Source organism: Natator depressus, chromosome 28 (genome assembly GCF_965152275.1).
Source record: "Natator depressus isolate rNatDep1 chromosome 28, rNatDep2.hap1, whole genome shotgun sequence".
Classification (NCBI taxonomy): Eukaryota; Metazoa; Chordata; order Testudines; family Cheloniidae; genus Natator; species Natator depressus.
In genome coordinates, this window is record NC_134261.1 from 646,417 (window position 1) to 661,006 (window position 14,590).

The following is a 14,590-nucleotide window of genomic DNA, read 5'->3' on the forward strand; positions in this document are numbered from 1 at the left end:
GGGGGGTGAGAGCCAGGTGTCAAAATGGGGGCGGGGGGTTGCGGTGACCAAGTGTGTGATTTCTGCCTTGGCACGGGGACAGGTCCGGGGGTGGTTGTGTGCTGTGGGCCTGAGGTGTGGGTCCGGGAGCGGGTCCGGGTGTGGTATGTCTCTGTGTGTGTCTCTGTGTGTGTGTGTGTTGGTTGGCTGGCAGTCGCACTGTCTTATGGGGCGGTTGTGGGTCAATGTGTGGGTCCGGGTGTGGTATGACTGTGTGTGTTGGTTGGCTGGCTGTTGCTCTGCGCTTTGGGGGGCGGTGGCGTGCTGTGTTGTGACTCCGGGCGGGGTGCGGGGGGGTGCGGCGGCGGGAGTTGTGCGTTGTGGACGGGGGGGACAGGCCGGGTCCTTGGGGTGACGGGTGTTTCCCAGGCATGTGTTGTGACCGGGGTGTGATGGGTTCCCGGCTGTTGCGGGGTGGGCCGGGGGGGTCATACACATGAGCCAGCTGTCGGCTGGGGGGGGGGAGCGATACCGGGGGCCGGGCTGGGGGGGGATCTGTGGGGAGTCGTGTTAAGGGCGGGTTACCCCGGTTACAGCCCATGGATGCCTCAGCTTTAACCACACCCCAGCAGCCCCTCCCGCTCCAGGAACTGCTCCCGGACACCAAGATAACTGCCCCGAGCGCTACACCCCAGAGCCGGGGAGAGAAGCCAGGAGTCCTGGCTCCCAGCCCCCCTGCTCTAACCCCCAAGCCCTCCTCGCCCCTCCCAGAGCTGGGGAGAGAACCCAGGCGTCCGGGCTCCCAGCCCCCCCGCTCTAACCCACCAGCCCCCACTCCCCTCCCAGAGCCGGGGAGAGAAGCCAGGAGTCCTGGCTCCCAGCCCCCCTGCTCTAACCCCCAAGCCCTCCTCGCCCCTCCCAGAGCTGGGGAGAGAACCCAGGCGTCCGGGCTCCCAGCCCCCCCGCTCTAACCCACCAGCCCCCACTCCCCTCCCAGAGCCGGGGAGAGAACCCAGGAGTCCTGGCTCCCAGCCCCCCTGCTCTAACTCCCAAGCCCTCCTCGCCCCTCCCAGAGCTGGGGAGAGAACCCAGGCGTCCGGGCTCCCAGCCCCCCCGCTCTAACCCACCAGCCCCCACTCCCCTCCCAGAGCCAGGGAGAGAACCCAGGAGTCCTGGCTCCCAGCCCTCCTGCTCTAACCCCCAAGCCCTCCCCGCCCCTCCCAGAGCCGGGGAGAGAACCCAGGAGTCCTGGCTCCCAGCCCCCCCTGCTCTAACCCCCTAGCCCCCATTCCCCTCCCAGAGCCGGGGAGAGAACCCAGGAGTCCTGGCTCCCAGGCCCCCCTGCTCTAACCCACCAAGCCCCGCTCCCCTCCCAGAGGCGGGGAGAGAACCCAGGAGTCCCGGCTCCCAGGCCCCCCTGCTCTAACCCACCAAGCCCCGCTCCCCTCCCAGAGGCGGGGAGAGAACCCAGGAGTCCTGGCTCCCAGCCCCCCTGCTCTAACCCCCCAGCCCCCGCTCCCCTCCCAGAGCCGGGGAGAGAACCCAGGCATCCAGGCTCCCAGCCCCCCTGCTCTAACCCACCAGCCCCCACTCCCCTCCCAGAGCTGGGGAGAGAACCCAGGAGTCCTGGCTCCCAGCCTCCCCTGCTCTAACCCCCTAGCCCCCCCGCCTCTCCCAGAGCTGGGGAGAGAACCCAGGCATCCTGGCTCCCAGCACCCCCCCCACACCGCTCTAACCACTAGGCCCCCCGCCCCTCCCGGTGCCCCAGTCTCTGCATGCTGCTGATAAGGTGACTGCAGCTGCTGGGCAGGGATAGGCCCCGGGGGTCCCTTATCAGGGCGGACTCGGGGGACGGGGACCTCCTGGCTGCATCGTGCCGCGGTCCCAGGGGCGGGGCGGGGGGGCTGTCTCTGGCCGGGGAGCCCGGGGGCCGGGGAGGGGGGACACGTCTCCTGCTGCCCCCTCACCCCGTCTCTGCCCTTCCCCCCGCAGACAGCGCCATGGCCGCAGCCCCCGTTCTCCTGCTCTGGGCCGCCCTGGCCCTTGGCGCCCGGGCCGACGAGCTGGTGGCCAGCACCCGGGCGGGGCGGGTGCGGGGCCTGCGGGTGCCCGTCCTTGCCGGCCAGGTCTCCGCCTTCCTGGGCATCCCCTACGCCGAGCCGCCCGTGGGCGAGCTGCGCTTCCGGCGGCCGGAGCCCAAGGCCGCCTGGGGCGGGGTGCTGGACGCCGGCGCCTACCGCCAGGCCTGTTATCAGTACGTGGACACCCTCTACCCCGGCTTCCCCGGCACCGAGATGTGGAACCCCAACCGGGAGATGAGCGAGGACTGCCTGTACCTCAACCTCTGGGCGCCCTCCCCGCGCCCCCGAAACGCCACCGTGCTGGTGTGGATCTACGGGGGCGGCTTCTACAGCGGCTCGGCCTCGCTGGACGTCTACGACGGGCGCTACCTGGCCTACGCCGAGCAGGTCGTGGTGGTCTCCATGAACTACCGGGTGGGGGCCCTCGGCTTCCTGGCCCTTTCGGGCAGCCAGGAGGCGCCGGGCAACGTGGGGCTGCTGGACCAGCGGCTGGCCCTGCAGTGGGTGCAGGCCAACGTGCATTTCTTCGGGGGCAACCCCAAGGCGGTGACCATCTTCGGGGAGAGCGCCGGGGCCGCCTCGGTGGGCATGCACCTGCTCTCGCCCGGCAGCCGCCCGCTCTTCCGCCGCGCCATCCTGCAGAGCGGGGTGCCCAACGCCCCCTGGGCCACCGTGCCCCCAGCCGAGGGCCGGCGCCGGGCCGGCCAGCTGGCCAAGCTGGTGGGCTGCCCGCCGGGCAACGACTCGGAGCTGGTGGCCTGCCTGCGGGCCAAAACCCCACAGGAGCTGATCGACCAGGAGTGGCAGGTGCTGCCCCACCAGAGCGTCTTCCGCTTCTCCTTCGTGCCGGTGGCCGACGGGGACTTCGCCGGCGAGCTGCCCGAGGCCCTGCCGGGCGCCGGCAGCTTCAAGGAGACCCAGGCGCTGGTGGGGGTGGTGCGGGACGAGGGCACCTACTTCCTCATCTACGGGGTGCCCGGGTTCAGCAAGGACAACGAGAGCCTGATCAGCCGGGAGGATTTCCTGGGCGGGGTGCGCATAGGGGTGCCCCAGGCCAACGAGCTGGCGGCCGAAGCCGTGGTGCTGCAATACACCGACTGGCTGGACCAGGACAACCCGGTGAAGAACCGGGAGGCCATGGACGACATCGTGGGCGACCACAACGTGATCTGCCCCGTCACCCACTTCGCCCTGCGGCTGGCCGAGCGGGGCGCTCGGGTCTACACCTACCTCTTCGACCACCGGGCCTCCAACATGCTCTGGCCCCCCTGGATGGGGGTGCCCCACGGCTACGAGATCGAGTTCGTCTTCGGCCTGCCCCTCGACCCCGGCCTCAACTACACGGCCGAGGAGGCCACGCTCAGCCGCCGGATGATGCGCTACTGGGCCAACTTCGCCCGCACCGGGTACCGGCGGGGGGCGGGGCGTGAGTGGGCGGAGATCTGGGGGGCAGGGCCTCAAGGCAGGGCTTGGGAGGCCTTGGAGCGGGGGGGGTCTGTGGAGAGGGGTCCCCACACTCAGGGGGGCAGGTGGGTGCACTTGGCCCCTGGAGGGGGGTCCCCACGGTGGGGGACATGTCGGTGGGTTTGGAGGTCTCTGGGGGGTCCCCAGACTGGGAGGTAGTTGGGTGGGTTTGGGGGTCCCCAGGGGTAAGTCAGGGGAGGGATGTCCCCACACTGGGGGGTAGCTGGGTGGGTTTGGAGGTCTCTGGGGAGGGTCCCCACACTGGGAGGTAGCTGGGTGGGTTTGGGGATCCCCAGAGGGGGGTCCCCACACAGGGGGGTAGCTGGGTGGGTTTGGAGGTCTCTGGGGAGGGTCCCCACACTGGGAGGTATCTGGGTGGATTTGGGGATCCCCAGAGGGGGTCCCCACACTAAGGGATCGGTAGGTGGGTTTGGGGGTGCCCAGGGGTGAGTCAGTGGAGGGGAGTCCCCACACTGGGGGGGCAGGCGGGTGGGTTTGGGCGTCCCCAGCCAGCAAGGCGTGACCCCTCTCCCCCTCCTGGGCAGGGACCCCAATGAACCGTCAGAGAGGGGGGCGCGCTGGCCCCCCTACACCCCACGGCAGCAGCAGTACGTACAACTGAATCTGCGACCCCTGGCTGTGGGGCAGGGGCTCCGGGCCCAGGTCTGCGCCTTCTGGAACCGCTTCCTGCCCCAAGCTGCTTAACATCACTGGTGAGATGCCGGGGGGGGGGGACGCGGGGAGCCCTGCATCGGGATTGGGGGCTGGAGACCACTGGGGGAACCCTGTATCGGGAGCGGGGCTGTGGGGCAGCATGGGGGGGATCTTTGCCTCATGGGGGGAGTGGGAGGGGTAAATGGATGGGGGAAGTGGGAGGGGAGCTCACAGAGGGAAACTGAGGCAGGACAAACCAACGATATCCCCTTCCCCCCCATCACGGCCCAGCCAGCCCGGTATCCCTGCCACACAGGGTCCGGGCCATGGCTTAACCCCCGCTCCTCTTTTCTTTTTCTCCCCTGTAGAGCCATGTGCGGCAACCGACCGGGGGCCAGGGCCCCCCCCAGCCCCACTGCCCCTCCTCGCCCTCCTTCCCCTCCTCGCCCTGCGGCTCAGGCCCTGAGAGCAGATCCTGCATGCATCGGACAGCGGGGCGGGGGCAGGGCAGGGCCTGTGGAATTCCTGGCCACTAGGGGGCACCCGGCCGGAGCGCCCTGAACGGGCCACTAGGGGGCACCCGGCCGGAGCTCCCTGAACGGGCCACTGGGGGGCACCCAGCCGGAGCGCCCCGAACGGGCCACTGGGGGGCACCCAGCCGAAGCGCCCTGAACGGGCCACTGGGGGGCACCCGGCCGGAGCTCCCCGAACGGGCCACTGGGGGGCACCCGGCCGGAGCTCCCCGAACGGGCCACTGGGGGGCACCCAGCCGGAGCTCCCCGAACGGGCCACTGGGGGGCACCCAGCCGGAGCGCCCCGAACGGGCCACTGGGGGGCACCCAGCGGAGCGCCCCGAACGGGCCACTGGGGGGCACCCAGCCGGAGCTCCCTGAACGGGCCTCTAGGGGGCACCCAGCCGGAGCTCCCTGAACGGGCCACTGGGGGGCACCCAGCCGGAGCTCCCTGAACGGGCCACTGGGGGGCACCCAGCCGGAGCGCCCCGAACGGGCCACTAGGGGGCACCCGGCCGGAGCGCCCCGAACGGGCCACTGGGGGGCACCCGGCCGGAGCGCCCCGAACGGGCCACTGGGGGGCACCCGGCCGGAGCGCCCCGAACGGGCCACTGGGGGGCACCCGGCCGGAGCGCCCTGAACGGGCCACTGGGGGGCACCCAGCCGGGGCCGGGGGGACAGCGCCCCGCCCCAGGAGCAGGGGGGGCATTCCCTAGGCAGGATTTTAGCGCTCCGGCCGCGGCCCAGAGCGACGCAGCTCTGCTGCTCCGAGGCTGCTGCCGGCCCCCCGCCCCCCGCCCCGGGGCCCTCGGCAGCAGCAGAGGGGGTGGGGGTGGGACGGCAGGGAGAGGGCGGAGCCTCGCTGCCCAACCGCGGCACGTCCGCACTTCTGTGCACACGTCGACATGAGGCGCGAGCTGCGCCGACCCGCCGCACACCTAGAGACCCAGCACCTGAGTTGCACGCACACTGCGCACACTGCGCGCACACTGCATACACTGCGCTCACCGCATGCATACGCACGCAGTGAATACACGCATGCTGCATGCACACGCACTGCACACACTCACTGCACGCGCGCACTGCACGCACACACTGACACACGCACTGCACGCACTCACTGCACACACGCACACTGAACACACCACGCACACACTGCATATACGCACACAGCGCACACTGCGCACTGCACTCACCGCACGCATACGCACGCAGTGAATACACACATGCTGCATGCACACGCACTGCACACACTCACTGCACGCACGCACACTGACCACACCGCACACACACTGACACACGCACTGCGTGCACACTGCATACACTGCACACTGCACGCACACACTGACACACGCACACTGCGCGCACACTGTGCACTGCACTCACCACACGCATACGCACGCAGTGAATACACACATTCTGCATGCACACGCACTGCACACACTCACTGCACGCACGCACACTGACCACACCACACACACACTGACACACGCACTGCGTGCACACTGCATACACTGCACACTGCACGCACACACTGACACACGCACACTGCGCGCACACTGCGCACACTGCGCACTGCACTCACCGCACGCATACGCACGCAGTGAATACACACATGCTGCATGCACACGCACTGCACACACTCACTGCATGCACGCACACTGAACACACCACACACACACTGCACACTCACTGCATATACGCACACTGCTCATGCACGCACACAAACTCTGCGGGCACACACTGCACACTGCCATGCACTGCACACTCACTCCACACCCACACTGTGCTCACGGCATGCTATGCGCACTGCCCACTGACACACGGCAGGTGGACACTGCTCACGGACCCCTGGACACTGCACACTGATTGCAGGAATAGGGCGCACTGTATGGGCACTGCGTGTGTGTACTTCACACGCACTGCACTGCACAGAGATGCGCTACACTGCGTGTACCCACGGCCCGCTCCCTGCCCACTCACTGCACAGGGACCCACGGCGCCCTCCCTGTGCACACGACACAGCCGTCACCCGGCACCTGGACGCGGCCAAGCCCCCGCACGCCCGCCCACACCCCCACGGCACAAGCACTGCGCCCGCCCGGGGCCCTCAGGGGGGGCTGCCGCAGGGGGCCAGCTCTGCGCCCTGCCACGCGGTCTGACGCGCGCCGGCCGGCGGGGGGAGGGACCCACGGGGTACGTGTCCCAGCCCAGCTCACCCTGGTGTTCCTGATCTCTGACACCCCACGGGGGCGGGGGCGGGGCGGGGGGAGGTTGTCACCCGCCCAACCCCCTGAGCCCGGCCGGCGGTCCCGGCTGGGGGGTTTCTGGCCACTTATAAAAGACATTTTTTAGTGTTTCCTTTTGCATGTCGTCTTCATGTCTTTGACGATTCACTCCCCCCCCCGCAATAAAGTGAGTGTGGGGAGTGGGGCAGGGTGTGTTGGGGAGCTGGAGGGCGAGAGATGGGGCACATGGGGGGAGTTGGCCCCCCTATGGGGGGAGGGCCCTGAGGTGAAGAGAAGGGTCAGTGAGGTGGAGGGGTGAAGAGGGGACACAGAGTGGTGCGGGGCAGGGGCTCTCAGTATAAAGGGGGTGATCAGGTATGGGGGGAGGGGCTCTGAGATGGGGGGCAGGGAGAACTCAGGGGGTGGCGATAGGGGCCCCTCCCCCAGTGGAGGGGGGTTTACAGGGAACGAGGTTTGGGGCGGGGGGACTGCGTCCTGAGGGGGACGCTGCTTTGCAGATGCGAGATGAGGGGGAGGGGTTGCTTGGCAGTGCCCACCCCCAGACACTACCCCACATGTGGGAACCCCTCCCACACATCAACACCTGGGCACTGCCCCATCTAACCCACCAGCCCCCACTCCTTTCCCAGAGCCAGGGAGAGAACCCAGGCGTCCTGGCTCCAGCCCCCCGCTGTAACCCCCCAGCCCCCACTCCCCTCCTGGAGACGGGGAGAGAACCCAGGCGTCCGGGCTCCCAGCCCCCTGCTCTAACCCCCCGGCCCCCACTCCCCTCCCAGAGCCGGGGAGAGAACCCAGGCGTCCGGGCTCCCAGCCCCCCCTGCTCTCACCCCCCAGCCGGGGAGGGAACCCGTTCAGTGACAAACACCCTCCTGTGAGCCCCACTCAGCCCTACCGGCCGGGCGCGGCCCCAGATGAGGATCGCATCTGGGGCGTGTCCACGGGCCCCACGGCCGGTCCAGGACACACAGGGTCTCCGCGACGTGGCCCCGGTTAGCTTCCCACGTCGTCCCCCGGCACCTGCTGACAGCCACGGGGTCACCGCAATGGGGGCCGGTGCTGGCCAGCGCCCGCTTTCCGCCCCAGAGACAGTGGGTGGCGACAGAGCGGAGCAGTCAAGGCCCCGGTGGGTCGGGCGACAGCCCAGCCCGCACGGCGACCCCCAGCTGAAGAGAGATTCAGCCCTAGCCGTGGCGCCAGAGAAGGCCGGGAGCGACTGGGCCGCCTCCGGAAACCGAGACCCCCCGGCTGCGAAGACGCAGCGAGGCGCGTCTGCCGAAGCGGCCCCCAGCCCCCCCCCGCCCCCGGCCCACCCCCCTGGGCCAGGGCAAGGACTCGCCGCTCGGGGACAGACTCGGGGCAAAGCCGGGAGCTCGTGGACGCGGCTCGGCCAGCCGGAGGCGCAAGGTGCCATACAAGCAGGAAACATGGACGTCCCTGCCGGGGCGGCCGGGCGGGGACTCGGCCGTGCCGGACTCGCGGGGAGCAGGAATCGCGTCGGTGCAAACCCCCCTCCCCCCACGCGACGAGGCCGGCTGCCGATCGCTGGGGACCCTCTCCGGGAGACAGGGGGGAGGCGACCGTCTTCCCAGCAGCCCCGGGCGCCAGGAAAGCCCGACGGCCGCCAGAGCCGGGGCCCGGAGCCTGGCCACGCTGGGGGAAGGGGCCTTAAAGCACTGAGCGGCTCCCCCCCCCCGCCACCTTGCGCACGGGGCCTGGGGGGTTGTTCGGGGAAGGGGGTGGGGCGGTGGCTCCGGGAGAGGGCACGGGGCTCCGGGAGAGGGCAGGGGGCTCTGGGCCCAGCTCTGAGGACGCTAACCGCCCCCCCCGCCCCATCTCTTCTCCCCCCCGCCCCCCCCCAGAGAACATCGAGGAGGCCGAGCGTCAGTGGAGACTGGAGTTTCACCCTGGAGCGCGTACATGGGCCACTGGAAAAGCCAATTCGATCACTACAGCCGCAGACGCGCTGCTCCGAGCGGTGAGGGGGGGCGCCCCCGACGGCTCCCCCCGCCGCTGCTCCGAGCGGTGCGGGGCGGCCTCCTGTCACCCCACACCCCTCAGCCCTTCACCTGCCCCCTCCACTGTCCCCCACACCCCTCCCCCAGGCTCCTCCCCAGCGCCCCCCGCCCCCCGCCTGGACCCCCAGCCACGGGGAAAGGGGGGTTTAACCGGGCTGTGCAATCTGAGACCCCTCCCCCCCAGTCCACGGTGTGTGTGTGTGTCACACCCCCCCCCGCCGTATCTGTATATAAGGGTCACTTCAGAGATGTGTGAGAAATAGACAAATATCTATATTGTGTACGTAGCACCCCGAGTCGCTGCCCGTGAGCCCCGCGCTGCCCCCCAACCCCGCCCCACGCTGACCCCCAACTCCCAGCCCCCACCCACTACCCCACACCAACTCCAGCCCCCAACCCCTCCCCACACTGTCCCGATCCCCTCCCACGCTGACCCCCAACTCCCAGCCCCGTCTTCACACTGACCCCCAACTCCCAGCCCCATCTTCATACTGACCCCCACACTGACCCCCAACTCCCAGCCCACAACCCCTCCCCACACTGACCCCCAACTCCCAGCCCCATCTTCACACTGACCCCCACACTGACCCCCAACTCCAGCCCCATCTTCATACTGACCCCCACACTGACCCCCAACTCCCAGCCCCAACCCCTCCCCACACTGTCCCCGATCCCCTCCCCATGCTGACCCCCAACTCCCAGCCCGTCTTCATACTGACCACCACACTGACCCCCAACTCCCCAGCCCCCAACCCCTCCCCACACTGTCCCCGATCCCCTCCCCATGCTGACCCCCAACTCCCAGCCCCATCTTCATACTGACCCCCACACTGACCCCCAACTCCCAGCCCCCTCTCCCAATACTGACCCCCACACTGACCCCCAACTCCCAGCCCACAACCCCTCCCCACACTGACCCCCAACTCCCAACCCGTCCCTGCACTGACCCCCAACTCCCAGCCCCCCAACTCCTCCCCACACTGACCCAAACTTCCCTAATACCGTTTCAGCCCCCAATTTTCCCTCCTGAAGCCCCCCAGCCCTCCCCCATATATATTAGCTGAATCCTACAGCTGCTTCCCCCGACTGTCCCCCAAGTCCTAGCCCAGCCCCACCTCCCTCAATCCCACCCGCGCCCCATGTCAGGGCTCCCCCAGCAGCCCACGAAGCCTCAGCGGGAAGCTGCACCAACAAGTGGGGGGGCTGCTCGGAGGCCCCCTCCCCTCCTCAACCTGCATGGCCAATGCGCACCTCCGGGCCGACCTGTCTGTGAACCGCCCAATAAAAGATTTAAAGACACAGACTCTGCCTTGACATGGGGGGCTGCGGGTCGGGGAGTGAGGGGCACCGGCAGGGCTGGGGGGGCAGGGCTGGGCTAGCAGGGGCTGCGGGTCGGGAGTGAGGGGTCCTGGCAGGGCTGGGGGGGCAGGGCTGGGGGCTGGCAGGGGCTGCGGGGTCGGGAGTGAGGGGGCACCGGCAGAGATGGGGGGGCAGGGCTGGGCTAGCAGGGGCTGCAGGTCAGGAGTGAGGGGCACCGGCAGGGCTGGGGGGGCAGGGCTGGGCTGGCAGGGGCTGCAGGTCAGGAGTGAGGGGCACCGGCAGGGCTGGGGGGGCAGGGCTGGGCTAGCAGGGGCTGCAGGTCAGGAGTGAGGGGCACCGGCAGGGCTGGGGGGGGCAGGGCTGGGCTGGCAGGGGCTGCGGGGTCGGGTGAGGGGTCCTGGCAGGGCTGGGGGCTGGCAGGGGCTGCGGGTCGGGAGTGAGGGGCACCGGCTGGGCTGGGGGGCAGGGCTGGGCTAGCAGGGGCTGCAGGTCAGGAGTGAGGGGTCCTGGCAGGGCTGGGGGGGCAGGGCTGGGGGCTGGCAGGGGCTGCGGGTCGGGAGTGAGGGGCACGGGGGCGGGGGGGGGCAGGGCTGGGCTAGCAGGGGCTGCGGGTCGGGAGTGAGGGGCACCGGCAGCTGGGGGGCAGGGCTGGGGGCTGGCAGGGGCTGCGGGTCGAGGTGAGGGGTCCTGGCAGGGCTGGGGGGCGGGGCTGGGGGCTGGCAGGGCTGCGGGTCGGGAGTGAGGGGCACCGGCAGGGCTGGGGGGCAGGGCTGGGCTAGCAGGGGCTGCGGGTCGGGAGCAAGGGCACCGGCAGGGCTCGGGGGGGCACGGCTGGGCTAGCAGGGTCTCCAGGGCCGGTTACCTGGAGGGAGACGATGCTGGTCCCAGGCAGGATCCATCCTCGGGCAAACGCTTGGATCCGCTGGTGACCTTCCCAGTGGCCCTTAGGGCGGAGCCAGGTCCCCTGCTGAGCACCAGGGAGGATTTGGGAATTAAATTCTCCCCATTCCCCGGCAGGTCCGGGGCCCCATTTCCTCCCTACGGGCCGTGGCAAAACATGGCTCCTTTCAGGCCTCTGTGTTTCCCACCACGCTCCCCCTGCGACGCCGGACCGCAGCTCCCGGCCCGCTGGGGCATGGGGAACAAACAGGAATTTGCGCCCGACTTCCTGGTCGCATCGAGGGCCGCGTCCTCGATGTCAGCAACTTTCTAAGTGCGCAAAACCTCACACCCTTGCCCCGCCCCCTTTTCTGAGACCCCACCCCTTCTCTGAGGCCCTGCCCCCACCCCTCCAGCTTCCCCACCCTCAGTCACATTTCTCTGGACTGGGGCAGGGGTTGGTGTGTGGGCTCTGGAAGGAAGTTAGGGTGCAGGAGGGGGTCCGACCTGGGGCAGGAGGTTCAGGGTGGGGGCTCCATCCGGGCAGCTCCCGGTCAGTGGCACAGCGTGGCCCCGGGGCTAATCCAGGCTCCCTGCCTGCCCGGCTCCGTGCTGCCCCCCAAATCAGCCGGCACGTCAGCCCTAGGCAGAGGCGCAGCCAGGGGGCTCTGCGCAGAGCCGACCGGAGCCGCCAGCTCCCTTTTCGACCAGGTGTTCTGGTCGAAAACCCCCCGCCTGGCAACCCTCGCTCGGGGCCAGGGAGGCAGCTGCGTTTGGGTCCCATCTCTCCCCACTGGGCATCCCATGGCTCCCTGCAGCCCCCCAGCCCCCTGCAGCCCCAGCGGCCCCTGGCAGGGTGAAGGCACCACACGCCATTCACGACCTCTGAGCACGGACGGAGTCAAGCTTCTCCCAGCCGCGTCCCTGAGGCCGAACGGTGAACCCAGCGCCGCTCCTCAGTCCCAGGGCTTGTCCGGCCTGGCCTTCCCCAGCCACCCGCCCACCCGTTCGGCAGCTCGTTCGGCCCCTTCCCGTCCGTGTCTCTGCTGGATGCCGATGGAGACGGGACGCTGCCCTGGGACGGCCCGTGTGTCAGTGGCCCTAGACTGCTGGGGACTCGCCCTGCTCTGACCTGCAGAGTGAGGACTTGAGAAATCCCGTCTCTGCCGACACGCTGGGCTGGTCGTGGCACAGAAGCCATGACAGGAAGCTGCCCTGCTCCCGCCCTGGCTGGGAGCCTTCTCCGTGGCCAGGAAAGCGCCTCTCCGGGGGCCTCGGCCCCACGTTCCTCCAGGCTTCCGTTTCCAGCCCCACAACACGGCAGCTCCCTGCACCGGCTTCCCTCGCCACAGGAACCACGGACCGCACGGACCTCAGCCAGCCTGGCCATTATACACCCTCCGCAGGCCAGGCCCTGATTCCTGATAGCTACGGGGTCAGGGGGAGCCCAGGGCTGGGCTGGCAGGGGGCTGTGGGTCGGGAGTGAGGGGCACCGGCAGAGCTGGGGGGGCAGGGCTGGGCTGGCAGGGGGCTGTGGGTCGGGAGTGGGGGGCACCGGCAGAGCTGGGGGGGCAGGGCTGGGCTGGCAGGGGGCTGTGGGTCGGGAGTGAGGGGCACCGGCAGAGCTGGGGGGGCAGGGCTGGGCTGGCAGGGGGCTGTGGGTCGGGAGTGGGGGCACCGGCAGAGCTGGGGGGGCAGGGCTGGGCTAGCGGGGGGCCTGTGGGTCAGGAGTGAGGGGCACCGGCAGAGATGGGGGGGCAGGGCTGGCTGGCGGGGGGCTGTGGGTCGGGAGGTGGGGGGCACCAGCAGGGGTTGGGGGGCGGGACTGGGCTAGCGGGGGGCTGTGGGTCGGGAGTGAGGGGCACTGGCAGGGCTGGGGGGCAGGGCTGGGCTGGCAGGGGGCTGTGGGTCGGGAGTGGGGGCACCGGCAGGGCTGGGCGGGCAAGGCTGGGCTGGCAGGGGATGCGGGTCGGGAGTGGGGGGCACCGGCAGGGCTGGGGGGCAGGGCTGGGCTGGCAGGGGCTGTGGGTCGGGAGTGGGGGGCACCGGCAGGGCTGGGCTAGCAGGGGGCTGGGGGTCGGGAGTGGGGGCACCGGCAGGGCTGGGGGGCGGGGCTGGGGCTAGCGGGGGGCTGTGGGTCGGGAGGGGGGGCACCGGCAGGGCTGGGGGGCGGGGCTGGGGGCTAGCAGGGGGCTGGGGGTCGGGAGTGGGGGGCACCAGCAGGGCTGGGGGGCGGGGCTGGGGGCTAGCAGGGGGCTGTGGGTCGGGACTGGGGGCACCGGCAGGGCTGGGGGGCAGGGCTGGGCTAGCGGGGGGCTGCGGGTCGGGAGCGAGGGGCACGGGCAGGGCTGGGGGGCGGGGCTGGGGGCTAGCGGGGGGCTGTGGGTCGGGGAGTGGGGGGCACCGGCAGGGCTGGGGGGCGGGGCTGGGGGCTAGCGGGGGGCTGTGGGTCGGGACTGGGGGGCACCGGCAGGGCTGGGGGGCAGGGCTGGGCTGGCGGGGGGCTGTGGGTCGGGAGTGGGGGGCACCGGCAGGGCTGGGGGGCGGGGCTGGGGGCTAGCAGGGGCTGGGGGTCGGGACTGGGGGGCACCGGCAGGGCTGGGGGCAGGGGCTGGGGCTGGCAGGGGCTGTGGGTCGGGAGTGGGGGGCACCGGCAGGGCTGGGGGCAAGCAGGGGCTGAGGGTCGGGAGTGGGGGGCACCGGCAGGGCTGGGGGGCGGGGCTGGGCTAGCAGGGGGCTGTGGGTCGGGGAGTGGGGGGCACCGGCAGGGCTGGGGGCTAGCAGGGGGCTGAGGGTCGGGAGTGGGGGCACCGGCAGGGCTGGGGGGCGGGGCTGGGGGCTAGCGGGGGCTGTGGGGTCGGGAGGGGGGGCACCGGCAGGGGCTGGGGGGTGGGGCTGGGGGCTAGCAGGGGGCTGGGGGTCGGGAGTGGGGGGCACGGCAGGGCTGGGGGGCGGGGCTGGGGGCTAGCAGGGGGCTGTGGGTCGGACTGGGGGGCACCGGCAGGGCTGGGGGGCAGGGCTGGGCTAGCGGGGGCTGCGGGTCGGGAGCGAGGGGCACGGGCAGGGCTGGGCTAGCAGGGGGCTGGGGGTCGGGAGTGGGGGGCACCGGCAGGGCTGGGGGACGGGGCTGGGGCTAGCGGGGGGCTGTGGGTCGGGAGTGGGGGGCACCGGCAGGGGCTGGGGGCGGGGGCTGGGGGCTAGCGGGGGCTGTGGGTCGGGACTGGGGGGCACCGGCAGGGCTGGGGGGCAGGGCTGGGCTGGCGGGGGGCTGTGTGTCGGAGTGGGGGCACCGGCAGGGCTGGGGGGCGGGGCTGGGGGCTAGCAGGGGGCTGTGGGTCGGGAGTGGGGGGCACCGGCGGGGCTGGGGGCTAGCAGGGGGCTGTGGGTCGGGAGTGGGGGGCACCGCAGGGCTGGGGGGCGGGGCTTGGGGGCTAGCG

At 71.0% G+C, this 14,590-nt stretch overlaps 1 protein-coding gene across 1 annotated transcript; it reads left to right on the forward strand.

Moving 5' to 3' along the window:
* Nucleotides 1-1,971: 1,971 nt before the first annotated feature.
* Nucleotides 1,972-8,942, forward strand: ACHE (acetylcholinesterase (Yt blood group)). Its single transcript, XM_074941158.1, has 3 exons — nucleotides 1,972-3,466; nucleotides 4,070-4,237; nucleotides 8,799-8,942. The coding sequence occupies exons 1-2, from the start codon at nucleotides 1,980-1,982 to the stop codon at nucleotides 4,227-4,229; spliced, it is 1,647 nt and encodes a 548-aa protein (XP_074797259.1). The 5' UTR covers nucleotides 1,972-1,979; the 3' UTR covers nucleotides 4,230-4,237; nucleotides 8,799-8,942.
* Nucleotides 8,943-14,590: the final 5,648 nt, after the last annotated feature.

Excerpts from the sequence above, each read along its gene's own strand:
- ACHE (XM_074941158.1), top strand. The coding sequence starts at position 1,980 with ATGGCCGCAGCCCCCGTTCTCCTGCTCTGGGCCGCCCTGGCCCTTGGC. Across the intron at positions 3,467-4,069 it reads GCCAACTTCGCCCGCACCGG|GGACCCCAATGAACCGTCAG; the intron begins GTACCGGCGGGG and ends CCTCCTGGGCAG.